The 17,478-nt window shown below is 60.0% G+C and overlaps 1 protein-coding gene across 1 annotated transcript; it reads left to right on the forward strand.

The window, feature by feature from the left end:
* Nucleotides 1-620: 620 nt before the first annotated feature.
* Nucleotides 621-17,242, forward strand: LOC311191248 (protein O-GlcNAcase-like; the record flags this gene model as incomplete). Its single annotated transcript, XM_084263360.1, is given in 18 exon segments — nucleotides 621-660; nucleotides 3,419-3,470; nucleotides 7,399-7,496; nucleotides 7,944-8,074; nucleotides 8,913-8,933; nucleotides 8,935-9,160; nucleotides 9,526-9,624; nucleotides 9,851-10,135; nucleotides 10,408-10,536; nucleotides 11,062-11,975; nucleotides 12,047-12,221; nucleotides 12,449-12,505; nucleotides 13,459-13,544; nucleotides 13,781-13,885; nucleotides 15,877-15,968; nucleotides 16,343-16,535; nucleotides 16,618-16,789; nucleotides 17,106-17,242. Coding segments are annotated over 18 exon segments (3,012 nt in total).
* Nucleotides 17,243-17,478: the final 236 nt, after the last annotated feature.

The following is a 17,478-nucleotide window of genomic DNA, read 5'->3' on the forward strand; positions in this document are numbered from 1 at the left end:
AGGCGCCGCACCGGGCCGGCCTCACCCAGGGGCAGGGCGGCAGGGCACCCGGCCCGGCGGGGCTGCCCAGGGGATCGGGCGGCTCCTCCGGGGGGATCCCCGGGGAGGACTGAAGCGCCCAGCCCACCACCGGGCGGTTTTGCCCGGGGGCTACGCTGCCCCACTCTCCCTTCCCCCCCCCACCCCCCCACCCCCGCTCCGCGCCCAGCCCCACCCGCCGGGGCCGCCCCCTGCGCTGCGGCGGGCGCGTCTCCGCGGGGGGAGGGCAGGCGGTGGGGGCCGTCCCTCTGCGAGTCCCCCCGCGCGCTCCTCCATCCCTCCGCGCACCCTTCTGTCCCTCTTTCCATCCCTCCATCTCTCCTTGCATCTCGCCGTTGCACTGCGCATCTCTCTCCGTGCCGCGCATCTCCCTCCGTCCCTCCGCGCATCTCCCTCCGTCCCTCCGCGCATCCCTCCGTCCCTCCCGGCGTACCTCCATCCCTCTCCGTGCAACGCTCCCTCCGCGCACCCCTCCATCCCTCCGCGCACCCTTCCATCCCTCCGTACATCCTTCCATCCCTCCGCGCATCCCTGCGCACCTCCCCACCCCCCAGCATCGGCAAGGCCGCTCCTGCGCGGATATGGCGGGGCAGCCGCGCTTCCTCTGCGGCGTGGTGGAAGGTAGGTCCCTCCGAGGCCGCGGCTGGGGCCGGTGCCCCGCCCGGGCATTGCAGGGCCGTGCCCGGGACCCCGGGTATCTTGGGGGCAGGGATCCGGGCCCCTGCACCGCACCCTATCTCTGCCCAGGGCTACGGGACCAGCACCCCCAGCTGATGCTCCCAGCTCTTCCCCAGAATACTGCTGCACCCTGCAGCCACCCCAACACAGCCCAGGCTCTCCCCCACCCCAGCAGAGGGGCCTGGGGACCCCCTGCTCTTGGCTCCAGCACTCTGCTTTTTTGCTTTTTTTTCCTTTTTTGGTTGATTTTCCTCTGCCCCGGGTGTGGGGGCAGCATCCTGGTGTATGTCCCTCCCCTGCCTCCCTGCCAGCAGTGCCCAGAGCTGGCCAGGAACAGCCTGATCTCTCATGGCAGCTCTGTATGGCCCAGCCCTGTCCTTCTGCCCATCACCCACCACCCCCAGCTCCTGGTTCTTCCCCTGGAGCCAGGCCAGGCCTGGCATGCACCAGACAAAAGCATCTCCAGTTTTCCTGGCAGCGCAGCACCCTGCTGAAGCCAGGTGGGATTCCACTGCTCTGCCAGGGAGGAAGCAAATCACCATGCAAATAAACACAAAGTAAATAGAAAGTGCAGGGATGGGGAAGTTGATAGTAAAAAAAGTATGAGTCAGAAAGGATCATTGATATAGGAAAGTTGACCTTGGGAAGAGGGCACAGGTGCTGCCAGCAGAGCCGCTCCAGGAGGATGTGGTCCTTAGAGAGTGAGGGAGGAAAGGCATCCTGGTGCTACCAGGAGTGGTGTGTCCTACACCGAGCATCCTGCTCCCTCCCTGATGCCCTGGGCATTGCAGCCAGAGAAGATGGATGGACTGATGCCTGTGAGTGACCTGCACCCAGGGCAGAGGGGGGGCTGGGGAACATTTGGGGCCTGGGGACTTTGTTACCCACTGTGTTCATCAGGACATTGGTAGTGGTTGTGAGGAGACTGCTGAGGGACACGCCAGGTAGCCCAGAGTTTGGCAGGTAACAGAGGTGATGGGTCACTGATGTGGTGCTCTGGGCTATGGGAGAGCCGAGGTGCAAACACACAGCATCCTTCATTTGTGCTCCTCCACCTTCAGAAAGGCAGAGCAGCAACACCACTCCTTCAGGGTCGCAGCCACAGGCAGAGAAAGGATGTTGCTGGTCCAATTGAGGGCAGTTTGCTGCTGCTGGCCACTGTTGGCAGGACATGTGTAGGTGGTGAGTGTCACACTTGCGAGGCAGTGTCAGTTCACAGCCACGTGTGAACGAGGCGCTTGCAGGCAAGTGCTGTCCAAGGGCTCCTGGGACCTTGCTGTGAGCAGAGCAGGAATTCCCATGAATTGGGAAATGGAAAAACCTCTTTATCATGCAAATACTTCCTTTGGGCGAGTTATTTGCTGGGAACCTTGGCTACTCACAGCTTTGGCCCCGTACAGGGTGGGGGATGGCTAGCAAGGTGAATATGTATTATTTTAAAGTAGATGGAGCAATCATGTAGATGTTCAAGCAGGTAGAAGGTCTACCTACCATCAGCCTGAGGCTGGAGTTGAGGGCTGCAGGGGGAGCTCCTGCCAAAGGGAGCAGGGCATCAGGGTCCCCTCCCAGGCAGCACAGCTCGGGTGCAGTCAGCTGCCCTGGGGTGACAGTGCCAGTGTCCTCCATGTGTCGTTTCCATCCCTGCCCGCCCCCACCCAGTCACAGACTGGTTCCCAGCCATGCAGAGCAGAGGGGCAGATTGTCAACTGCTGCATTGATGCAGCCTCAAGCTTGTGTCAGACACTGGTGCCCAACAGCCACCCAAAGCCTGCAAGCAGCAGAAGTGGAAATGCTTAGAAACACTTGGGAATTTGCTGACTCCAGATCTGTAGTTCCTGCCTGTGGCTTTGTTTATGTGAACCTTCTGGAAGGGCAACGTCCTCGTGGCCAGCCTCTGTGTCTGTGAGCAGGCAGCCAGCAAGGTTGCTCCCTGGCATGCTTTCCCTCTCTGGAATTTTCCCTTTGCAAGCTTATGGGGATGGTGTTTCCCAGTGGGAGACGAACAAGGTGTCTGTGAAATGGAGTTGCAGCCCCAGCACCCCGGGGGCATCCCTGCAGGGTCTTTGTGTATTCCTGATCTGATCAGCTTGCCATGGGACAGGGATGCTGCCTCCAAGGGTTTTCGAGGTGTAGGGGAGAGCTGTGCCAGTGCAGTCTGGTGCAGCTCGAGCTGTGCAGTGATCAAAGGCAGAGCAGCTTTTACAGCCTGATGATGCTTTGTTTGACACAGCCTGACACTACACAGACACTGCTGCAAAGACACACGGAGCTGGTCTCTGTAAGGAAGAACATTCCCAGGCAGGAAACTCCTGGATGGATCTGTAGTAGCTCTGTGCTTTGGTACACCCCAAAACCATGCTGGAATGCTGTAAAACCCAGCCAGCCCTCAGCCAGCCCCTCTAGGCTTGGCTGCTTCTGCACAAATTCCCCTTCGCAGGTTAAGTGCTGCCTGGGGCAGCTCTTCCCAGCTGCCCCTTTTCTGGGAAGGACAGAACCACAGACATTGTACCTACCTGCTTGAATGCCAATACCTGGCAAGATCACAGCAGAAGAGACATGTGAAGCACCCAGAAGTGGGCAGCGGGTGGGTCTCTGGGTGTCAGGCCAGCCACCTGGGGATAGTACAGAGATTGGTTTAAGGCAGTTACTAACAACTGCATTTTGTTGTTTGTTTTGGGGGTTCTTCCCCCACTTTTTGCAGGTTTCTATGGGAGACCGTGGTCGATGGAACAGAGGAAGCTTCTCTTTCAATGGCAAGTACCCTGAATTTTCTTCTCTGAAAGTACCAGCCCGTGGCAGAGGGACAAGGTGGGAGCCAGGGTGCTGTGGAGGTGGGAGCGGGGAGGAAAACATGCTGGAGGGAGGCTCCTGGGGCTGGCCTGCTTTTGTGACGCCAGGGTGATGGCAGCGAAGGGGACTCAGGCTTCTACCAGTTACCTCTCTGTCCCAGGACTCTTGAACCCCTGGACCCAGCCCAGGAAAAGACTCCCTGGGTCCGGGTGTAGTGGCTGCGGGATGGCAGCCCAAAGACGCCTGGACAGATGTGGGCTGTGCTGCCCTGTGCCAGCAGATGGTGCTGGGACTCTGCCACAGTCCAGCTGCAGCCAGATGTGCTTGGCTGGGGGGGGCTAGGCAGGGGAACGGGGGCTGGGGATGGTGGGGATGGGGTCTGCACAGCCAGCATGGGTGCTCGGGTGAGGGTGAAGTCCTTCAGGGAGCTGTTAGTGGGACAGGTCAGATCCCTGCTGTCCGTGCCGTGAGGAGTGATGGCAGCTGGGAAGGGTCAGGAGAGGAGTGTGGGGGCTGCACAAGCCTCACGGTGCTGCCTCTGGTGGCACCATAAATGCTGCTCTGCCCCAACTGCCCCATGGAGTGGATCAGCTGTGGCAGCCCACATGCAAGAGGGGTGTGAGGGAGCAAGGGGAAGGTTTGGAAATTGGAAGTGGGATCTGCAGGAGAGAGAACAGGGAGGTGTTCAGCAGGCTGGAATCCCACCTTGGGTGCTGACCTGGCAGGATGAGCGCCCATTGCCTCATCTCTGCACTGCACAGACCTGGCCATGTCACCAGCCCCTGTGGCTGCACTGGTCACAGGACAGCAGGCTGCTTGCCCACTGCCACAGCAAACAGCCGGTTCACCCTGCCTGGGGCCACTGTCTCTGCCACCCTCTGCTCCTGCTGCGGGCATCTGGTGGGTGCTTCCAGCCAGCCCAGCCTCGCTGGCACCAGGCTTATCATTCTGGAAACAGCACAGTAAACCCACACCACCCACTGTGGGCACAGCTGGCTGCTCTAGCCTGAGGCTGCCACCCCTGCCCGGTGTGGAGGTGTCCCTTGCGTCCCTGTGAGTCCCCACGTGTGTCTCTGTGTCACCATGTGTGCCAGCGATGGAAGGCTGTGGGTGGGACGTGTCACTGGCTGGCTGTGAGAATCCTGTTGGGATGGGGAGTGGGCTGGGAGAGGCTGGTGACAGCGTGTGGCATCACCAGTGCCAGTGAGGATCGCAGTGCGGGGACGTCGCTTAGAAAACCTGGGGGCAACATGCAGGAGGGAAAACAAGATGTGATGTTCCAAAGCATGTTAGGAATGAGAAGGTCCAGTGGTGGCCTTGTCTGGTAGGGCACCAGGATGTCTGTCCCTAGCTTTGCACATGTGAGCAGTGGGACCTTCATCGGTGTTTTTCTAACTTAGAAAGAAACAAGATGAGCCCCGGGTGCCACGTGGTACATGAAGCATTTCCCAGTCTGTTCGCTGTGGGAAAATGTAGAACATTGTCTACTGAGGAGGATAAATAAAAATAAATTACTGTATCAGGGTGTTTTCATGCAGCAGTGCCAGAAGAGCTGTCTAGGGACATGTCTGCCCTGTCCTAATAATTTCCAGTGAGTCGTGGATTGCTTGGTAGATTCTGGAAGGAATATGTGTATTTTGAGGCCAGAAAGGGCCTTATGACGGTGCAGTCTGGTCTCCTGAGGCAGGCAGGTCCTGATCTCTCTCAGACCTGCTTCCCTTCTGCTCCAACCACAGTGGAGCATTTGGAGACCTTACCTGTCCTTTCTCACCCAAACACCTGTCCCCATGAATCACTCACAGACCTTGCTATGTCCCCAGTTGCCTGGTGTGGCAATTGCCTCCTCCATAGTGCTGGTGGGCTGAGGCTTTCCCCATGGGAGATGTGCACACTGCACTCCAAGACTCTGTTGCTCACAGGCTTTCCACCCCTCTGTGTGTGTGTGTGTCTCCTTGACAGACTGGCTCTAATTTATCAGCACCCTCCCCACGCCATGGCTACAGCTCTGGCCACGTCTGCAGCCAGTGTAGAGGTCACAGAATCTCCCTAGTCCCACCTGACACTCTGCAGTGATTCATCTGAGGGTCTCTGCTATGCTGAGCTACCAGCAGCATTGCAGAGGAGACTTGTATCCAGCTGCCCAATGGTTGTGTTGCTGCTTCAGACACTGTATTATCTGTAATCTTTTACCTTGGTAGGACCTCGTGCTTAGGAGGCATACTGATTGCCAAAGCCCAGCTTAGCAGCCAGCTCACACCACTCCAAGGGATGTACCTGCAGCTTTATTCTCCACTTCCTCCATCTTTGGCACCTCCAAACTGCACAGGCAGCATCCTACTAAAGACACTTGCCCAGCTCTGCTGCCCACCCTGCCAGAGCTCAGGATGGGGAGACCCTGGCATATGCTGCCCAGAGCAGCTGTGGCTGCCCCTGGGTCCCTGACAAGGTTCAAGGCCAGGCTGGAAGGAGCTTTGGGCACCCTGGGCTAGTGGAGGGTGCCCCTGCCCGTGGAAGGGGGGTGGACTGCATGGGCTTTAAGGGTCCCTTCCAAACCAGACTGTGATTCTAATGTTGGGAGCTTGTGGATTTCTTGTAAAAGGACTTCAGGTAAAGCAGAGTAACTGCTGATGCCAGGTGCTGCACCTTGATGAACGTGGGACCTCGGGTGAGCTGGATACAACGGAGAAGGACACGGGCTCTCTGGAGCTGCTCTGAGAGCCTCACTGGCAGGGCGTGCACAGCAGCAGCTGCAAAGCTGCCTCTGGAGTCCATGTCAGGCCACAGTGGCATGTGGCAGGCACATCATCCCAGCAGCAAGCACACAGCCTGCTCTGAGGCCCCTGCCACTGAAACACCACCTAATACATCCAAAATAAAGTTGTTTGTGGGCGGGCTGGGCAGATGTGTGGGGCACATCTGGCTGCAGCGTGGGCAAAGGGAGAGCAGGGCAGGCAAGGAACAGCCCAGTGTTTGTGAGCAGGCTGCAGTCTGTGACCAGCTCTGGGGCTGGTCAGGGGCTGCAGTGCTGTGTCCTGGGCTGGTGTCTCACTGGAGAGGGGATGGGAAAACACTGGGGTGCACAACAGCCCCAGTAGCTGCAAAAACCATTGTAGGATGAAAGCTTTTAAGGGCTTGACCTGTTCAAGTAGTGAAGACAGTGGTGCATCAGACATACAGTGACTGTTGGTGGAGTCAGGCCAGTCTGCAGACCAGGCATGGGGCTTTTAAAGGGGATGAATGAGGGGATCTGCAGTGATGAAGGCTCCCCATGTGTGTGTGGTTCCCAAAAAGGTACCCTGGGCTGAGTTCCCCAGGCCAGAGTGTGCCTGGCAGGCGCACCCCACTCCTGTACACTGAGCTTGGGGGAGCGGTGAGGTAGCAACTCTCCAGGGTGTCTCTGCTGGTCCTGCTCTGCAGAGACCACCTCACTTCCAGAGGGAAAACTACCTCATGCATACCCACTTCTTCTGGGGCCACTGGTCATGGCAGGCAACTTGCAGCCTGTGTGTTTGGGCTACAAACACGTTTGGCCCTTGATTGCACAATTAGAAGCACAGCTGAAGAGAAGGAAGAGAAACCCACCCCAACCACAAGATGCTGAGTGCTTCCACGGGCCTCACTGCAAGCCCTGAAAGAGCTGCTGCAAATCTGCAGGGGTGGTTTGGCCTGATGAAGCTGCACTCCAGGGCTGGGGCCACCTGCACCCTTGAGGGGGGTCACACGGAGCAGCAGCCTACTGAGCGTGGCTCCCTCCATCGCTCCAGCCTCATCCCCCGTCTCCTTGGCCGTGTGCCGAGGAGCTCCCGGTGCTGCTGGCTGACACCTGCCCAGGTGCCTCTTTGCAAAGAGCCCTCCTGGAGCCTTGTGTGACCCCTTGTCCTTGCTGCACAGGCTGAAACGCTGGGAGCTGAACTGCTACGTGTACGCGCCCAAGGACGAGCTGAAGCACAGACTGCTCTGGAGAGAGCCCTACACAGAGCATGAGGCAGGTAGTGGCTCTGCTGGGTCCTGGCACGGGTGGGACTGCAGGTCTCCTGGGTCCTCAAGGGTGAAGCAGGGTCTGCACCTCAGCCCAGGTCAGGCTGGCTGTTCCCGCTCTTGCTGCCAGGAACCTGTCCCTTGCAGGGAGCCATGCGGGCCCTGCCTAGTGCTTGGAGACCCCTAGACCCCAAGAAGACCTGGTACAAAGAGCCTCCCCAGCCCCTGCTCATCATACAGCATCACCTAGGAGCCCAGCCAGCATGGGGACCTTCCCACGTGGGTCTCTAGTGATGTGCTTGAAATACACCCGTGCCCAGACTTTTGCAGAGGAGAGTCCTCTGTGTCCAAAGGACTCAAAGCTCTCCCCTCCCAACGCCCTCAGCTCCTTCCTTTCAGAGCACTGTGGTTCCCCCTGCCTCCCAGAGCTCACAGCGTCCCTTCTGCTTTGTTCCCAGCCCGCATGAGGTCCCTCATCAAAGCTGCCCAAGAGCAGAGCGTGGAGTTTGTTTTTGCCATTTCTGCTGGCCAGGACATGGTGTTTTCCAGTGCTGGGGACCGGCTCCTGCTGCAGCAAAAACTCAGGCAGGTACCGTGGGCCATTCCTTCCTCCCACTGCTCCCAGGCAAGGGCCACACACTGCCTGCCTGTGGGTCCCCTGCCCACACCGAAGGCTGCTGTGGGGCTTTACAAATCTTCCTGCAGCTCCGTGGGGTGCCCAGAGGCAGATGTGCTGTCCCTGTCACAGTGACAGGGAACTGAGGGCTCCGTGGGTGCCTGACTGCCAGTGGGCAGCACTGGGGGCATGAGGAAGACCAGCTGAGCTGCCCCAGAGCTTGCTGGGCAGCACTGGTGGCCAGCACAGGCTGGTGGTGACCACCCACTCCCTGCAGAGGGTAGAGCTGCTGGCAGGGCAGGTTTGCTCCAGGGATGGCTGCTCCTCGTCCATGGCACAGCCCAGGCAGCAGCTGCCCTGTGCTGAGGCATGCCTGGCTGCCCCTCCAGCTGCCCCCAGCCTGCCCTGGTGCAGGGACCACTTGCTCAGGCACATGGTGAGGCTCCTCCCAAGGCTCTGCCAGCCTCTGCTCCTGCCATGGGGCTCCCAGTGCTGCAGGGTGGCGTGGGGCTGTGGCACAGTAGGCAGCAAGCAGGGCTGCCCGGCAGCTGCACCGTGGGAGCGGGCTCTGGGCCACTGCAGCACCAGCTCTGTTTCAAAAGGGTCCCTGGCCCATGGCAAACACAGCCATGCCCAGGGCTTGGTGTGAGGCAGGCCGTGGCCATGGGGCTGGCATGCACACACAGGACAGCTGGGCCTCGTGCATGGTGTCTGCTGGGTGGGTGTGGGGCACACAGCAAGGGCAGCCCCCCCTGCCCCATCTATCAGGGCACCCCACACCTCTGCTGTCCTTATGGGACCCAGGTGGCAGGGACTTCTCTGGGGCTTGCTGCCCTCTTCTCTCTCTGCTGCCCAGGGATCCTAGCAGCTTGTGCCCATGCCCACAGGTGGCTGCCATGGGTTGCCACTCCTTCGCGCTCCTCTTCGACGACATCGACCCCTGCATGTGCCAAGCTGACAGAGACGTCTTCCCCTCCCTGGCACAGGCTCAGGCCTCTGTGGCCAACGAGGTGTACCAGGAGCTGGGCCAACCCTCCATCTTCCTCTTCTGCCCTACAGGTACTGCCTGCAGCCATGCAGCCGCAGCTACCCTGCCCCTGGGAGGCCGGTGCTTGGCCAGCCATGGTGCCCCACAGCACACCAGGGTACCCTTCATTTGGCTGCACTTGGTGCCTGTGTCTGCTGAGAACTGACTGCCCTGACAGCCTCCATCACTTCCCCCAGCCCCCTCATGCTTCTGCAGGAGCCCTGGTGGCCTCAGGGCTCGGACAGAACCAGGCTGCAGACAGGCTGATGCTTCAGCAGCCGTGCATGCTGCATTCCCTGCACTGTGCATGCCCCCAAACCCTATCCATTGATCCCAGGCAGCCTCTCCTCTCCCAGTCTCTCTGCCCCTCAAGGGATGCTCTGTGCTCTCTCCCCAGAGTACTGCAGCTCTCTGTGCTCTCCCAGCCCCAGCCAGTCCTGCTACTTGCTGACCCTTGGCCAGGAGCTGCTCCCAGGAATCAGTGTCATCTGGACAGGTGAGCGCCTGGCCTGGCTCTGTAGGGGTGTGCTGCCCTGGCCAGGCAGGCAGGCAGTGGTTTGGGCTGGGGGGGGGGTCTGCTCTCCTTCTGGCTAGGAAGGGTGGGGTGGGGTGACTCGCCCCTCACCTCCTCGCTCAGTGCCCCTGAGCATGTCCCTGTTGTGAGTGCACATGATGAAGTGTGCTGCCTGCTGCTCCATGCATGTCATGCCATGATGATCCAGGCCCAAAGGTGGTGTCACAGGAGCTCTCGGCCACAGTGCTGGAGGAGGTGGAGGGTGTCCTGCAGCGCCGGCCTGTCATCTGGGACAACCTGTACGCCAACGATTATGACTGCAGACGCGTCTTCCTGGGCCCCTACACGGGGCGTGCCCATGGCCTCATGCCTAAGCTCCATGGACTGCTCCTCAACCCCAACTGTGAGCTCCAGGCCAACTTCATCCCCATACACACACTGAGCACCTGGTTTCAGAGCGAGCTGAGGAGTTGTCACCACCTGGATCATGCAGGTACCTGGCCCCCGTGCCCAGGCAGCTCTGTACGTGGGGTCTCAGTGCTGGCAATGAGATTGTGCCCCCAGGGCAGGGCCCTGGCCATCACTGACTGCAGTTGAGGTGTCTCACCTGGCTGGGCACCACCTGACATCCCAGGACATGGGATCCATCCTGGGGGCATCTCCTTGGGGTGGGGGAGGGAGCACTGCCTGCTCTCAGTGTGGCATGGGGTAGCTCCATAAAGCAAAGAGCGGGACTGCCCAGGCTGATGAGCTCTAGTTCCTTAGGGAAGGAAACTGCAGCAGCCCTGGGGGACAACCAAGGCCCGTGGGAGGGGAGCTACAGCCCCCAGGAGGCCTTGGAGCTTGCGCTTCTGGACTGGGTGGCCGAGATAAACCAGCAGGCCTTGGATCCAGGTAGGTGATGAACTTGCATCTGAACAGCATCCCTCACCCACCCCAGAGTGCTGGATTGGCTCTGCTAGGAGCTTGGTGGCCTGAGGGAACCCCGTACCCTGCCCGTTTGGAGTGCTCTGGTTGGTGTTGCAGTGGGATCCACGTGTGTCATGGTGGGCAGGAATGGGTGTCCACTAAGCCATGTTGACCTGGGGGTGCTCCTGCCCTGGTCACATGCCAAAGGGGATCTTGGCTGGCAGCATGGCAGCCTGGGCTGTGACACAGTTCTGGAAGAGGGGGCTCAGCCAGGTCCAAGTTTGGTGTTTCACACTGTTTGCCTCCACAAAACCTGTGGCTTCACCCACCATGGAGACCACAACTCCAAAGCATATAGCAATGCAAGCTCATGGTCCTGGCAGCTCTCCAGTCCCTGCCAGCTCAGAGATGGAGCTTCCTGGCATGGCCTCCCCCAGAGCTGTCCTGCCCCATGGCCAGCAATTTCCACGCAGATGCCAGAGGGACTGTCCCCTTGCTCCTTTCTGCCAGGAGGAAGGACCTTGGGACACCCCAGCATCAGCCTCAAGGGAGGAACAAGACTGCCGCCTAGCACAGCAGGAAGACAGGAAGTCATGCCTGACCCCCAGCCCCACAACTCTGCTCCCAGTGGGGCAGACCATTATGGCCCTGAGCCCTGCGGTGTGGCACCAGGGGAAGGAAGGAGGGAGGTGACCTCAGAGCCTGAGAAGGACAGTGGGAGCAGGATCTCTGCCAGCAGTCAGCAAAGCCCCACAGGGGATGGGGACCAGCTCACGATGAAGAACAGAGAGAGCTGTGAGCCCTCCTGTGCTCTGCCCAGCACAGCTGGGAGTGCCCAGTCTGCAGGAACCCCGACGGCTACCGAGACCCTCCACAGCACAGGCCCCGCGATGTGCTGCAGCAATGGGGCCAACACCATCCAGGACCTTCCCCTACCCACCAGTGATGCCAGGACAGGGGATGGCAGCCCCCCCCAGCCCTCGAGCAGCAGCCAGCCTGAGGCCGGCAGGGCTGACATGGCCCTGCCACCCCCAGGGCCTGAGGCCTGCACCAGCCCTGGCCCACCAGCACCGGTCACTGATGGGGTTGGTGCTAGCTTTGGCCCCACAGTGCCATTGACCCCAGAGGAGGCTGGGTCCAGCCCCACAGTACCACCAACCCCCAAGGAGGCCAGGAGCAGCCCTTCAGCACCAGTGACCCCAGAGGAAGCCGGGTCCAGCCCCACAGCACTGCTGACCCCAGAGGAGGCTGGGTCCAACCCCACAGCACCACTGACTCTCGGGGAGGTGCGGATGCTGGTGGAGCTCTTCTACCTGCCCTACCATCACGGGCCACAGGCCCAGCAGCTCCTGGAGCACTTTCGGTGGCTCAGGGCAAACAGCCTCAGCGTGGGGGTCCCGGCCACAGCAACGGATGCCTCCAGGGTAAGGCTGGTCCAGGGGCTGCTGCGGGACGGTGCCCATCGTGGTTGTGCTGAGACCTGGTCTGTCCACAGGACATGGAGTGGCGTGGTCGAGCCCAGTCCTTCCAGCTGCTCTGTGCTGAGACATGCCGCCTGCACAGCCGCTTTGTTAGCAGCGCCGGCCGGGCGCTGCTCTATGACCTCCACCCCTACCTCTGGGACATCCGCAACATGCTGCTGGCTGCCAGTGCCTTCATCCTCTGGCTGGGTAGGTGACTGTTACCAGCCCTGAGACAGACCCTGGGGCCTGGTAATGTGTATTTGCACCCTGGCCAAATTCCAGCCCCAGGGGGTGAAGGTGTCTGGGAATCCTTCTGAGAGGTCTGGAGTCCCTGTGTGCAGCCGGGGATGCCAGGGCTTTTCTTCTGGGAATACACCTCCCTTTAGCACCTTCCCCACCGCTTCCCCATGCTCACCCCTTCTCTTCCCTTGCAGATGGCCATCTTCTCTGTGACCCCGACCCCAAGGTCACCTGGGGAAGCTGCTTTGGCTGTAAGTACCAGTGGTGCCCTGGCTCAACCGCCTAGGCAATGGGGCACTGGCTGCTGCCCTCTCTCATCTCCAGCCCCACAGCAGCAGCCAGCACTCACCATCCAGCTGCCCTTTCCCACACCCTGCCTGCCAAGTGGAGCAGGAATGGCCATGGGAAGCCCGGCACCCTGCATGCCAAGGCAGGATGGGGCAGTGCTGCTGGGGACAGGGCAGTCATCAGAGCCTGTCGTCACCATCTCTGGCAGTCCAGAGGGAATGCCTATTTCTAGGGCATGCTTCCTCAGTGGTTCCTCAGCTCCTTTAATCCAAAAACTCCATAGCCTTTCTGGTAAAAGGGATCCACAGGCTATTGGGAGCAGTAATGCCCTGGGTGACAGAGGTGAGGATGGATTTTAAATGCACATGCATCACTTTGTGAGTCCCCATTCCTGTGATTTAGGGTTCCCTGGTTGCTCTGAGGGATTTGTGACCACTTACAAACTAGGAATTGTTACCAGATGGCAACCTGAGGGGATCTCCAAGGCCAGTGTGAGATGGGTTTGTGTGCCATGAACCACTTCCACAGGAAAGCAGCAGCATGCAAGGACGGGCAAGTTCCCACAGAGCTGGCTGGCTGGACAGAGGGCAGCACACAGCTCTCTGTGCCAGGCTGCAGCTTCCCAACTGCAGCCAGGAGCTGTGTATTTACTTTGCACCTTTCATGGGGGCACAGCTGGGCCTTTCCCCTCTCCCCTACCTCAAGCCCTGTGGCAGAGGGTGTGCTGCTACCCCAATGCATGGGACCGGGCTGCCCAAGCCCAGGTAGGGTCCTGTGCCAGGGCTGCACATCTGTGGGGGCAGGTCCTTGGAGCTGTGATCAGTGTGATCATGGTGTTGTGTGGTGTAAGCTCATCTCCTGCTGGCCCAGAAGGTTTTTGTTCACCTCACATGTGTCTGTCTCCTGCTTCCTCCAGGGTGCCAGAACATCACTGCCCCAATCCTGCTGGGGGGGGACGCGGAGCCCTGGACGCGTCGTGGGGGCCTCTTTGGAGAGCTGCAGGTGAGAACCTGCCCGTATCTGTGGGAGTGGAAGGAGAAGCCAGGATCCCAGCTGCTGCTCCTGGCCTTTCCACTGGGTTGCTGCAAGCTCAGGAAGGCAGAGCTGCCTTGGGCCTCTGCACCTTGTCTGCCGCTTCTGGGTTTTAGGGTGCCTCAGAGGGACCCTCCTCCTGCTGCCCCCAGGACTAGGTTTGGAGGCAGGACAACCTGCTCCTTGACAGGCTGTGTCTCTTACAGGCACTGCTGCCCGTGGGGAACAGCTGTGACCTCTTCTACCACCCACCTCCGCTCTTCCCATCCAGCCAGCTGTACGTCCTGCGCCCGGTGCTGCCCCTGGACAAGGTGAGAGCTACGGCCTGGAGGCATGGCCAGGCCAGAGCTCACCTTGCATGGCCTGTGCTGGAGGTGCTAAGGAGATACCTGCTTCTCTGCTGCAGACCCCGAGGCTAAGCGTGCAGTGCAGGGTGGTACGGGTGGGAAGCTGGGTCCAGCTCAGAGCAGGGCAGCCTGGGGCAGGTTGCACAGGGTTGTGTGCAGCAGCGTGTCAGGCCCCTGGGCTGGAACACACGTGGTGTGGGCTGGCAGCCTCAGCAGGGACCATCACCTGTCAGCCAGCAGCAGGAGAGGGAGACCAGGCTCAGAAGTGAGCAGTAGGCACAGCCACAGATAAACTGTCATGGACCTGGGGTCACCAGGTTGTGAGGGCGATCCCCAGAGTACCCCCAGCACCTATCTCCAGTAGCAGCTGCAAGCAGATGCCAGGAAATGGGACCAGTCTGGATGGCAACCTCATGCAGCCTTCATCAGCCCGCAGCTCTGCACCCTGCCTGAGCCTGTTCAGGTTCATTTCCAAACCAGTCCCTCCAAACAATCATCCTTTCACAGGGTGATTCCCCACTGGGGAGACAACAGCCTCTGTCAGCCATGACCTGCCTGCTGCCAGTACCCCTACTCAGTCTGACATCCCAGCAGTTTGATGGGATGGGGAGAGAAAAGGGGGGGATTCGGAGGTGGGCGGACGCACAAGTTAAACCGCTGTCAAATCCAGCAGGGCCCTGGGTTCCCCACATCCTGCACAGCATGCAGCAAAACCCCCACTCCCTCAAGCTGCTGCCTTTCCTGGATAAGGGGAATGCTAGTGCTGCAGATCCAGCCATCACGGACACAACTGCTGATCCCTGCTCAACCCAGCGATGCCCACCTGTGCTGCTCCTAAATGACAGCGGAGGAGCTGCAGGCACACGGGTGCTCTCAGACTGCAGCTGCGAGCAGCTCCCATTGCAAGCCCCTGCCTGCTGTCTCATTTCATCTGATCAGGCCACATTTTAATGGGCTGGACATCCAGCCAAGCACTTCAGCCTGTTCTGGGAAGGGTGCTCAGATATGCACTGTCCTGCCCTTGTCGCACAGCGATCGGGGCTGCCTTGCCTTTGAGATGCAATGGTTTTACTGAGGTGTTTGTTTTTGCTGATCCTGTGAGCTGCAGCAAACTCAAATCTGGCCAAGACTACGAGTTTTGAGATGCCCCACTTGCACGTGCTCTGCAGAGACTTGGGTTTCAATACTGGCTTCGCTGCAGATCTGGTTGCTCAGAGCATGCTTTGTCCTGGGGCTGTGCAGGATTTCCTCAGCAGCTGCTGCTCCAGCATCACACAGAATCACAGAATCATTGAGGTTGGAAAAGACCTCCAAGATCATCTAGTCCAACCGTCCCCCTACCACCTATATTACTAACTAAACCATGTCCCCTTGAACACCCCAAGGGACAGTGACTCCACCGCCTCCCTGGGCAACCCACTCCAGTGCCCAACCACTCTTCCTGAGAAGAAATTTCTCCTAATTTCTAACCTGAACCTCCCCTGGCACAACTTGTAGCCATTCTCTCTTGTCCTATCACTAATCTATGAGAAGTGGCTGACTCTCAGCTCACCACAGCCTCTTTTCAGGCAGTTGTAGAGAGCAATAAGGTCTCCCTTGAGTCTCCTCTTCTCCAGACTAAACAGACCCAGTTCTCTCAGCCACTCCTCATAAGATGCCTGACTGGAATGGCAATTCCTCAAGCGTTGCTGTGCTGTGGCAACAAGCTTCAGAGGGCATCACTTGGTACAGAGGCTGGCACCCATGGATAGCTGAAGCACGTACCTTCAGACCTTCCCCCAGCCAGGATGTGCTGGAGGCCACAGCCCTGGTTGTGGTCCTGCTTTGTGGTCAACTTGGGCAGCTGCTGGTACCTGTCCTCTGTCAGGGACTATGGGGAGAGGCACAGGCAGCAGTGGGGCAGGGATTGGGCAGGGCAGGCAGAGCCGGGGCTGAGGTGTGTCTGGATCTTCCAGGGAGAGCTTTACCGAATGTGCCGGGAGAGTTTGGACTGTGACCCCAAAGTCGCAGAGATCCTTGCAGCCCATCCCGATCTCCTTGGTGACAGGTGAGACATGGCCCACCTTGGGCCTGGCCATGTGCTGGGTGATGGGGGGCTGTGGTGTGAGGCAGTGGCTTCTGCTCACATCCCTGCAGGGACCAGCTCTGCCTCACCCTGCGGCCTGCACGGCTGGGAGGGCAATGTCTGTGCTGGTGTCCATCTGGGTCACGGCAGCTGCCATGGGGATGGACTTGCTGTCCAGCCTGGCTGCAGGGGAGGTGTGGTATCTGGGGCTGAGGGCTTCTGCTGGGGGGGGCTCTCAAAAGGATGGTCTGCTGAGAGCTGGGGTGCTGTCCCACCAGGCCAGGCAGGAGGGAAGCTGGCTGGTCTGAGCTCTCCCTGAGGCAGCAGCTCAGCCATGGTCCTGCTCTGGCCGACAGGCTGCTGGGCAGCTTCCTGAGCCTGAGCCCCGAGTACACGTTCGTGCTGGAGGATGAGGGTGGTCCATGTGGCTACGCAGCTGGAGCGCTCTGTGCTGAAGGCTTCCTGCAACAGCGAGACAGCAACTGGCTGCCAGCCATACGGGAAAAGTACCCCCAAGACCTGGGTGCAGGCGCCCCAGCTTTGGGACAGGTGAGGGGGGGGCACCTGGTGCAGAGGAGAGCAGGTACGGGGGGAGGGAGGGGGTTCCCTCACTTGTGTTTGTCTCCCACAGGATGCCCTGGAGGAAGCGCTGCTCTTCTTCCACACAGAGCCCCCGGCTGTGCCCCTGCCTGTGCTGCGGCGCTTCCCCTCCCTGGTGCAGCTGGGCACAGCCCCCCGTGTGCTGGACGTGGGGGCCAGCCGTAGCCTGGCTATCTGCCTGCTCAGCGCGCTCAGGGCCAGCGGTGAGCATCAACTCTCCTTGCTGGGGGGGAGACTGAGGCCCCCTTGATCCAGAACAACCCCATCCTCACTGCTCCCTTGCCCACCCCAGAGCTTCCCGTTTCCTCTTCGATGCACTCTGGCCCCAGCTCCCAGGCACCGTGCCCTCCCCTTGCACCAGGGGACGTGTGGACCTGTGTCTCAGGGCACCGTGCAGGCACCCAGAGGCAAAGGGCAATGGAGAGGCTGATCTCCTTGTGGAAGGGGTCCCAGCCACTGGTCCCAGCCCCAGCATTGGGTTTCTGGTGCTAGGGGCCTGATGTCTTGCCTCCCTTCCAGGGTCACGGGGAGTGTTTTGCCAGGTGAGTGCCAGTGACCGGCAGCAGCTGAGCTTCTACAGCAAGTTGGGCTTCGTGGCCCTGCCAGTGGCCTTGGGGAGCTCCCCCAGTACTCAGCTCCTGGGACGTCTCCTCTGAGCATGCTGCATTGGGTGCGGGCACGGGCAGGCGGTGCCAAGGGAGGCTGACCTCCCTTCCTGCACAGCATGGGCCTGAGGGAGTGGGAGCAGAGGGGCACCTTGAGCAGGGCAGGTACATGGTGGGGGATATGGCCTGGGGAGGCGAGCAGGACATCAATGGGAAGTGTGCAGCACTTGGCTGTGAAGGTCCCTGGGCGACAGAGAGGTGTTTGCCATCTCAGGAAATTTGGGCAT

The sequence above is a fragment of the Gallinula chloropus genome, assembly GCF_964237585.1.
Source record: "Gallinula chloropus genome assembly, chromosome: 4".
Lineage (NCBI taxonomy): Eukaryota > Metazoa > Chordata > Aves > Gruiformes > Rallidae > Gallinula > Gallinula chloropus.